The sequence below is a fragment of the Colossoma macropomum genome, unplaced genomic scaffold (genome assembly GCF_904425465.1).
Source record: "Colossoma macropomum unplaced genomic scaffold, Colossoma_macropomum, whole genome shotgun sequence".
NCBI classification, from domain to species: domain Eukaryota; kingdom Metazoa; phylum Chordata; class Actinopteri; order Characiformes; family Serrasalmidae; genus Colossoma; species Colossoma macropomum.
The window spans coordinates 44,536,112-44,546,776 of record NW_023494787.1 but is presented as its reverse complement, the minus strand read 5'-3'; the positions used below and the strand labels follow the sequence as shown (position 1 = coordinate 44,546,776).

Below are 10,665 nucleotides of genomic sequence, written 5' to 3'. Positions count from 1 at the left end.
CCTCACACGCATCTGCGCAACATTTGCGCAGCATCTGCTGCTCGACTATGGTGAACGCCCCCTCGTGTCTTTTTTTTCTCTGACGCTCCCGCAGATGTTAAAGATCAGCTCAGCGAGCGGCCGCCGGAGAGCCGGAGACGCACCTGCAGTGCTGCCATGTCTCCGTCTGCGCTAACGTAAAGGAAAACATGGGAGACCGAAACGAGCGAGGCCCCGCCACGCGCAGGCGGAGGACCACCATCTCCGGTGAGGCATCGGGGACGAGCGCGAGGCAGGCGAACGGGAGCAAGCCGGGCAGCCACGGACAGGGGGAGCAGGACGCAGCAGGGGCAGCGCGCAAACACAAGAGCAGCAATGACGGCTTTAAGGACAGACTCAGGTGAGGCGGGCGCGCGTTTGGAGCGCGGGTGAATGTGCGCAGGCAGCGGCTACAGGTAGCAGAGCGTCCACTCTGTGTGTCATACAGGACTAATCATGTGTCCACTCATTACAGCATTCAGGTGTTAGGGGTCATAAGCTTATACAGGTCAGAGAGAATCTATCTATCTATCTATCTATCTATCTATCTATCATAAAATATACAAAAAACATCACCTACCATAAAATCAGGGGTCGATTTAGTGATTCTGGGGCTTTACACTCTCAAAAAACATGGTTCTTTAAGGGTTCTTTAGTGAAGGGAATGGTTCTGTGCAGAACTATGAGCTCTATATAAACCCCTTAAATGCTTAAAGCGTTCCTTGAATGGTGAAATGGTTCTTCATATTGATGGAGAATGTGTTGTATATGGTTCTACAAGCACCAAAAAGGGTTCTACTGTTGTCACGATGTCAAGTTTGCAGCAATAGAAGGTGTTAAATAGAACCATTTTCAGAAGAATATGTTGTATATGGTTCTAGCTTCATAGAACCATATACAACATATTCTTCAACAATCTGAAGAACTATGTCATCATGCGAAGAACCATTTAAGCATGCAGATGGTTCTTTTGAGTGTTCATGGTTCTATATAGAACCGTTCTCTTTACTAAAGAACTCTTGTAGAACCATCTTCTTTAAAAGGCAGGAATGGGGCCCTCTGGATGATGCACGTTTTTAAATTAGTGACACAGCTGTCTGTACTGTAGAAATGATATCTTGGTGAGTGAAATCATCTTCAGTCTAGTCGTTATATCTAGTATTTCTCATTTTGAGATTGCTGTAAGAATATTATACGATTATTTAAATAACTTATAGACATTTTTATTAAAGTAGTTTTATTAAGTCAAATGATCTCAGTATGTTGGCAGATGATTTGGCCTGGTATTAAATTTATGGTTGCAACAAGCAAAATATCTGCCAGTGTAGTGAGATCATTTGGTACAGAGTAAGATAAAAGTAAAGTAATGAGTAGTGAGATTCATTTTAATTTCAGTTACGATTTTGGCTTCCAACGATTATGAAAACAAGACGATCAAGGTAAACAATTATTGTATTTTTTCTTTTATAATTTTTCTACAAGGTAATCCACTGTTAAAAGCAAGTTTTTCAGAATTTCAGTTCAGTAAATTCACGATTTTTTCCCAAGTCAGTGAGTCATTGTGTTAAATAATCATAATCTCAATATTGGCCAAAAAAAATAATCGGGATTATGATTTTTGCCATAATTGAGCAAAAAAAAATATTAAATCTAAAATAACTTCACCTACCATAAAATCAGGGGCCGATTTAGTGATTCTGGGGCTTCACACTCTCAAAAAAGATGGTTCTTTAAGGGTTCTTTAGTGAAGGGAATGGTTCTATGTAGAACCATGAGCTCTATATATAACCTTTAAATGCTTAAAGGGCTCCTTGAATGGTGAAATGGTTCTTCATATTGATGGAGAATGTGTTATATATGGTTCTACAAGCACCAAAAAGGGCTCTACTATCGTTGATTCTACTATCGATAATTGAGCAGCCCTAATATAATCCAATTACATTTTGAGAGTAATTAGTAACCAAGTAATTAATTAGGTTACTGAAGTAATTAGTAACTTGAATGGATCACCTTTTGAATAATTATCCCAAGTAATTATCCTCTGGAGTTACCTACACTAACACTGACCCTAGCATTATGTCCTGAGCCGGAGCAGCGCTCTGCTCTGACTGAAAAAACAGGACTGCTTTTGGAGTTTACAGCAAACCTTCTGCTTTTCCCCCTTGTTTTCATTTTCATTTCTTTGCTACACTTGTGTAACTTTTTTACATTTTCTTAATCAGAACTTCAACATGGTGGACCCAATAATGTAGATTATCGGTTAATACTGGCATGTCTATCGCAGTTGTATCATCACGTAACAGCATGGGAAAGTCCATTATCGCCGTGTCCAGGGGGAGGCTGCACTGAAGTTACTGAAACTAATCACTACGGTTTCAAATTTCAGATATTTTGGAATAGGTTATCATAGGATATTTAACAACAACACATACAGTATATCTTAATTGTATTTTCTTGGGGCCCTTGGCTCACGGGGGCCCTAGGCAGCTGCCCGACATTGCCAGTATGTTAAATTCAGCAGGTAAACAGTTATTGTGGATTAAAACGTGCAGAAGTTTGTTCTTTGTGGAACAAAGGGCTGAATCCTATTCCTGAAGATCTCCCACCCTGCAGAGTTTAGCTCCAACTCTAATCTATCACACCTGATCCAGGTAATGAAGGCCTCTGAATAATAGAGCCAGGTGTTGGATCTGAACTCTCCAGGACCAGGATTGGGCACCCCTGCTGTAGAGGATGTGTAACTTATTTTCACCTGGAAAATCAACAAAACATTTCATTTGACCAAACTTATGACAATAGATATTTTCCCAAATTCTTCAGTCATAGGTTAATGTGTGTGTGAGCATTTGTATATATATATATATATATATATATATATATATATATATATATATATATATTTATTTATATGGTAAACATGGCATGAACAGTGTAATGTGAGTGGAGCAGGGGTGCCCAAACTTTTTTGTCTCGGGAGGCTGAAGTGGACTAAGGGCCAAAAAGACAAAACAATGTACAAAGTAACATTATATTACATTTTATTGTTACTTAAATACTTATGTAAAATTATTACTACTTTATATAAATAAAATGTAATAAATTCTATACAGTATAAAAGTGTGTTTGATGAGGGGCAACATTCTGGGCCAACTCTAACATCTTCATGGACCAACTTTGGCCTGCAGGCCACACTTCAGGCAGCCCCTGACTGGTCAAACTATTAACAGTGGTAAACAGACAATAAAACTATCAGTAGCCAGAGAATTTTATTTTGATTGTAAAAATTAGCCTAAACTTTATTGTATATTATTATCATTGATTACAATCTATTCACACTCTCCAAAATCAATACACTTTCAGATTGATGACCCAAGACTGACCTGAGATAAGATGAAAATGTTCTGTTGTCACATTCCCCCATGTAACAAGTGCTGTACTTGAGCAACATCAGAGCACTGCTCAGAGTTTTCACAATACAAATAAATGTCTTTGGTTTTCCAAACAGGATTTCATCAGTTCTCGACAAATTTCAAATTGCACTGCAGATGTTTCAACATGAGCTTCCTCTACATCGACAGCTCTTGACCGAGCTGCAGGATAAACTGACTCCTTCAAGATTCTAGATGGTCCGTAATAAATTGTGAACATCTCTGATCTTATACTAAAACCCCTCGCTCTCTGTCTGCTTTAGTTGCCATCGGCTGCAGGAGTCCCTGCTCAGCTCAGAAAGTGGCTACAGTAACTACAGAGGGATCCTCAACTGGTGTGTGATCATGCTGGTAAGATCTCTCTATGGATTAGAAGCTGTTTAGATGTCTAAACTGGCATTCAAAAGGAGGATAATAAAGTAGGGGAGGGCAAAATAACACCCTGAGGATAAGAGTATCACTTGGGCACATAATACTTAAGTAAGTTTCATAAGTTAGAATAGACACAGATGCACCAGCAAACAGTAGCGCCACATTTAAAAAATGTTAGCAAAACCAATTAATACAACATTTTACATAAGACACGTGAGTACTTCCCCTTAAAGGGGAATTCCACCGAATTTTAAACATTTTCTGCATAATTCGGTGGTTGAGATGTAATCAAAACCATTCAGAGTGGTTTGATGTAAATGGTTCATTGTAGAGAAACTGGCTGGCTCCAGCTGACTGGATTTCTTTACAGTGGTGGTGATAGGAACCAGGGGTCACAGTTTCTGCAACACAAACATAACTGTTTTATTTACTATCCAAAACCCCCAGTGAACCTACAGGCACCTTCTGAGTTTTTATATGTAATGTTGGTAATGGTCAAAGAGTTGTAAGTCTGAAAAAAGCTTGTTTTCTTTGTGGACTACTTTGCATTGAAATGCATGGCATGCACCTCTCAACCATACATCATTTAAAAAATACATTTTAGTCCAAAAACTCATCTTAAAGCTATAATAAAACAAAAATCAGGCAGCAACCATTCTGAATAAAACCTTTGTGTGGTGTTTTAAGGATTAGACTGTTCAGACGTCTGGTTCCTATTACCACCACTATGACCAATTCTGACTTGGTGAGTTTCTCTAGAAAGAAACATTTCACATCAAACATCTCTGAATGACTTTAATACATATTGACCATTTAATTATGCAGAAATTATGAAAAATTGGTGGGATTCCCCTTTAAGTACTGACAATCCCCATTACATGCTTAGAAATGGTTATTGAGGTTTCATTATATCACCCACCATTACCATAAAGAGCCTTTAAATTCATGTTGTGAAGTGTTTGGGGCCTTTTTCTCTGGCAGGTATGATCACAATTATTATGCATAATTGTATATATCATTTTCTAATATGCTATTCTCGCTGTAGATTTGACCCAGTTTATCTGCCATTAGCCTAGTGTGCGAGAGAAATCATTTCTTGTTCAGTGCAGACGCCTGGCAGCCAACTGACAATAAACTGCGTCATTGCAGATCAAATGATGACAGTTTCAGGCTTTTATGGCACAGAGCAGTGTTTCCCAATCCTGCTCCCGGAGTAACCAGCACTGTACATTTTGTATTTTCTCTGCTCTAACAAACCGTAGCAATTACCACGAAGGGCTTAATAAAGGAGAATTCCACTGATTTTGTTTGGTCATTCAGAGTGTCAGAGCACCATTCTAGAGAAACTTAGGTCAAAATTTTGCACAGTAGTGGTGATAGGAACCAGACATCCAAAGCATTTAATGCCTGTAAAAGCTACATTACAGAAAGTAGTGTTAAGAAATGGCTATGATTGCACTGCCTGATGTCTGAGACATTGTTTTCCGATAGTTTTGAGATAAGCTTTTGGTCTATAACATATTTTTTTATCCATTCATGGAGGAAGGGTACATACAGAGTGTTGTAACACAAAATAGTCCCCATAGAAAACATATTTTATCTCAGTTTTATCACTCTTATCAATATACATGTAAACACTCAGAAGACATGTGGCTTCACCGGTCATTTATGGTTAGATTTGTGTTGTAGACATCATGATTTATGGTTCGTATCACCACCACTGTTAATAAAATAGAGTTGGTCAGTTTCTCTACAATGAACCATTTCACATCAAACCACTATGAATGACTTTCTCAGCCAATTAATTATACAGAAATTTGGAAACAAATGGTGGAATTCCCCGTGTACTTTTGCTGTGTTCTTTGGCTTCGGGAATCTAACTTCTACATTTCAACCACTGAATTATGAAGTGATCCTTAAATTAGGACTAGGGCCTGACCGATATATCATTTAGCAGATAAAATCAGCTGATATTGAGGTTTCACAAATTCATAAGTATCAACAGAAATCCCACAGATAAAGCACGGTTAATGTCTCTGTAAATTGTTGACAAAAACTGCGTTCAGGAACTTGTGCAAAGGTTACATTCTCAAGTTAATTTACAAGGTTATTTATAAATGGCTTGTTTTGAATGAATATCATTTAAGACTTAATAAGTTTCTCCTGTTTATTGGAGCTTATTAAATGTCACAACTGATATTTTGCTATTGACATATCAGTCAGTAAATCACTATTCAATACAAGTATTGGAGGCTGTTTCATTTTTGACCATACAAAATAATATCGACCAATATTATCCGGATTATCCGTTATTGGAAATTTCAGCTCTTTAAAATCGGCATCATGAAAAAATGTGCATATCAAATAGACAAAAAAGTGGAGCATTGCATGAAAAATACTGTCAAAAACCAAGAATACCAATAATTTTGCATTGCAGAAAATGCAATTAAACAGGACTAATTATAGTTTTAATAATTAATACTAGTTTTAATAATTAAAACTTTCTTTGTAGTGAAACATGCAGTTCAGTGTTCCAGAAGTGCTGACCATCAGAAAAGCACATTGTGATGTTATTTATCAAGATAAATATTGTCGTATTGCCCAGTCCTACTGCATAAGTGATGCCAATGCTGCAGTCCAGTGCTCCCTGTTACCTGACCCTGAGCATGGACCTGGCATTGGCGTTGACGTTTGGGAGGCATCACTCAGGGTTAATAATGGTTATTTTTATCTGTCCTATTCAACTCCCACCTTGGCGAATATTGGAGTCCCTCCACCTGGCAGAGCAGAGCTATGGGCTTCAAATACACATACACTGCTCTGCATTAGGACTGAGTGGTGAACAGGTGCTCTGTCATAGATATGAACGCTTTCCAACCTTGGTCCTGTTAATGCATATTTTAGTGTTTTTCCCACTTTAACACACCCATTTTAGACTCATGAAGGGCTTGTTAAACCTTAGAAGTCTACAGTAATTACTGTTGTTTTGCTGTCTAATTTAAATACATTCACTTACTTACACAATTACTTAGCTAATAAATTACATTTGCATTCAGTTTACATTCGCTGTGGATGGGTTTGAGTCTGCACATATGACATTTTTCCTATTAGGTTTAATTTGGATTCAAAGTCAAAGAACATGGCAGAAGTTAAAGGGAAATTCCATTTTTTTCAAATTTCTACATAATTCATAGGTTAATAAAGTCATTTAGAGTGGCTTAATATGAAACGGTTCACTGTGGACAAACTTACCGACTCATTTCTTTGCAGTGGTGGCGATCGGGGTTGTGATGTCTACAACACAAATAAAGCCATGCACTGTAGGTACAAAAGGACAGTAGGCAGATTTAGATACTTTAGAAAAATAAGAAGAATATATTACATGTATTATAATACATTTTTCTGCAAATTTTAAAGCACAAATTTTATTTACTTGCTAAAATTAAAATATTGAAAAAAGCAAAACCTAAAATATGCTAAATATGTTTCATTCTTTAGCATTAAAAGTGTTAAGTCCAGTTTTTCAGTGTTAAATCTGCAGATGTTTGCTCTGTAGAGAATGTGCTGACTTATTTTTACCTAGAACATCAACAAAACATGTAAAAAAATGTAAGTGTCCAAACTTTTGCCTGTACTTGTATATGAATAATTCAGGTATTTTTAGAGAAATTAACAGAATTTTCAAGCAGCTCACATTCCCATTAAAGAACATTAGCATGACCTTCAGTACAAAAGTACAAAGGTGACACATGAATACTTATACTGCAATATATGGCTTTATAATTGAAAAGAATAGTAAAGAGATGAAGAGATATGAGTCTGTGTCATCTGTAGATCTCAGTACTGATTATGAAATTAATCAGTATTCTGATATTGGCCATTTTGAATTAGTCATAACCTACAATCATAAAAGAAAAAACTAGGTAGGATCTCCAGGCCACAGCGCTGCAGTTTAGTATCTTCTTTGACAGATGTGGCTAAATAAGTGAATAAGTTGCTTGAAAAATAGCTCAATAGCCAATTAGCATTTCTCAAGATGCTAAACATTGATTGTCTTTTACATTGTGTAAACATTTCATGACAAATGGACTAAGAGAAATAGTCCAAAATGCCTTGGAATAAAGTCTTGTTACATTAATGTATATAACAGTTGACAAGGTTTTATCCTACTAGTATAAAGTTACTGTTTCAGAGATATCCAAGTCCGATATCAGAGAACTCCATATCCAAATTTAATTTATTACATCATCTTGCAAAGACAATAAGAAGGATATATGACTGCAGTTGGAGTGCTGATTTGATCTGGTAAGTGGGTGGGGACCCACTGAAGCTTACACACTGTGCTAGCACTACATTAAAGTTGCAGATTTCATTCATAAAACAAAGTACGCAGAGATAGCATATTTTTATGATAACTAATTAGAGGTGGATGATATGGCAAAATGTCATGTCATGAAGTTTTTTATGACACATGTCAATATTTTTTTGACTTCACATAAGTAAGCCCACATTTTAAACATAGAATCAAAAGTATGATTTCAGTTATTTGGATTCTAACATTTCACACACTGGGCTGCACTAAATCAAAGTAAACAGGATTAATTATGCTGTCTTTTTAGTCAAGTATGCGGTTGGTCCATCTTCTTTCAGTACTGACGATGTCCACGATACACTCAGAAAAGGATATTGTGACATATTGTGGTGTTATTTATCACTATAACAATCAACACTGTCATATTGCCCAGCTCTGTATCTAGTACTTTATATGTCAGTATAAAAACACAAAAATAAACAGTATTATTAACAGGAGTTGCATATGTGGACACTTTCTAGTGTAAATAAATAACAATCAAGTGATACTGAGACAAACAGAAGGTAGTGAAGTTTCCTGTTAGTGCTCTGCTGCACACTGACAGAGACTCTTGGCAAAGCTGAATATGTGCATGGTGTACTTTAACTTATGCAGTCACCCTCTGTTTAAGCTTGTAATGACTGGTGTCAGAGATTTAATAGAAATTATTATCAATAATATAAGCTGTGTCCTTTTTGATAACCATCATGCTACTCCACAAAAACATCTTGCATAATTTCAAAAAGTATGTAAGACATGTATTTTTGGTTGTTTTGGGTTATTTTGGCATTTGTTGATTGTTTTATTGTGTTCTGTTGTGGGTTAGTTAGTGTGGTTGTACTCTGTTGGGGGGTTTTGTATGGCTGTTGGTGACCTCCCCCACTATTTTTCCCATGAGTCAGTGGCCCTCTCTGCTTTTCTCAATAAAAGAGCGACAGGAAAGACAAAGAAAATATACAGATGAAAAGTTCAGTGCAACATATATATCAGTGCTTTAATAGGACATAAAAATATGGCGAGTTAACTCGTATTTACAAGTATGTATATTATATTACATTTTGCTCTTATGCATATATTGCCAGGGGCACTGCATATATTGCCAGGGGCACATTGGGCCTAATATAGTACTAAGTTTTTCCTTAAATTTGTTCTTGAGAAAGGTCCTAAGAAAAAGTGTACATCAGATTCATGACGTGTCCTTAAACCTCAGTACTATTTACACCTTTGTGCTCTTGAGTGTGAGTAGATTCTGTTCTTACCTAAGAACAAATCCCAAATAAGAAAACATCAGTGAATACAACCATCATGCTCTCCCACAAAAAAACATCTTGCATATATTTCAAAAAGCGTGTGAGACATGTGTCCCCCACCCCTAACCCCACCACTGTGTTTAAACCAGAGAGACCCTTTTCTGATGTATCTCTTATACACATCCAAATCCATTATAAGCTAGAGAGTGTGTGCTGAAAGCATTAGTACACCAGCTGTAGTGAAAGTAAAGGTCTGTGACTGGCATGAGTGGCTGTGATAGCTGTGTAGCAGCTTTAGCCATGCAGCTAAACTAGCAGCTCGCTTCACTACCTTATAAATATCATAAGTTTTTTTTATCAGAATCTTTGTGAAAACTGCGTCTTTGTGAAAGTGGGCTTTAAGAAGAAATTTCTTCTTAAGGACGGTTGGTAAATAAGGGCCCAATGTTAAGGACATGCCTGAAACCATGGCTGGCTTTGGCATGGCTGTATCGCAAACGAGGCTAAGTACTCTAGCTGACATTTGTTAGGTCCAAATAACATGTTGGCACATCATTCAACTGTAAGAAGCCCATGAGTCCTCATCTGCATCCTGTGTTGTACCTGTTCACTTCTTAACTCATCTGAACAGGCAGCCTCTGTTACTTATCCAGTATGAAAACCTACCAATTCTCTGTGTGTATTTTTGAATAATCAAACTTCTGTATGATTATTTTCTTGTTTTTTTTTTCCTTCCCACCAGTCAACCGATTATTATCCAGCTTATTAACTATTAACTAAACATATTATCTTGTTTAGAACGACTGAGCTGCTAAACTCTTTTGTTGTGGTTTTGCTTATGGTCAACACTGGCCTGTTCCTCCCTCCGTTTGGTAGTAGTGATAATGTTTGGCCTGGAACATACTAGAAGCCGCAGCAGAGGCTTCAAACATTCAAATGGACGTTTTCCACACTCGTATGTGCATTTGTTTATTGGATTCGATGAATATACGAACATCAAGTTTCATTTTCAGAGCCTTAGATGATGCTTCTTCTCTTGCCATCTCCACACTGCAAAGAACACTTGTTTTGGTGCCAGAAGCACCACTCTGAGTACTTGAACTTTGCTTAGGTTCTTTTAGTCTCCCACATGACCCCTAACTGAAATACAAGAGTGGTGCAACTGTGCTTTGCTCAGACAGTTTAAGAGCATGAGCTCTGTTGTGAAAGCAGCAACTTGGATGAAGCTAAAGAGACTTAGTGTTAT

General features: G+C 37.2%; 1 protein-coding gene across 1 annotated transcript in view; it reads left to right on the top strand.

Moving 5' to 3' along the window:
- Window positions 1-84: 84 nt before the first annotated feature.
- Window positions 85-10,665, top strand: part of dgat1a (diacylglycerol O-acyltransferase 1a) — a 35,042-nt gene continuing 24,461 nt past the window's right edge. The window contains exons 1-2 of the mRNA XM_036567532.1: window positions 85-379; window positions 3,710-3,797. Of these exons, the coding sequence (XP_036423425.1) occupies window positions 189-379; window positions 3,710-3,797 (279 nt within the window). The 5' untranslated portion in view covers window positions 85-188. The remainder of the gene's footprint in view (window positions 380-3,709; window positions 3,798-10,665) is intronic.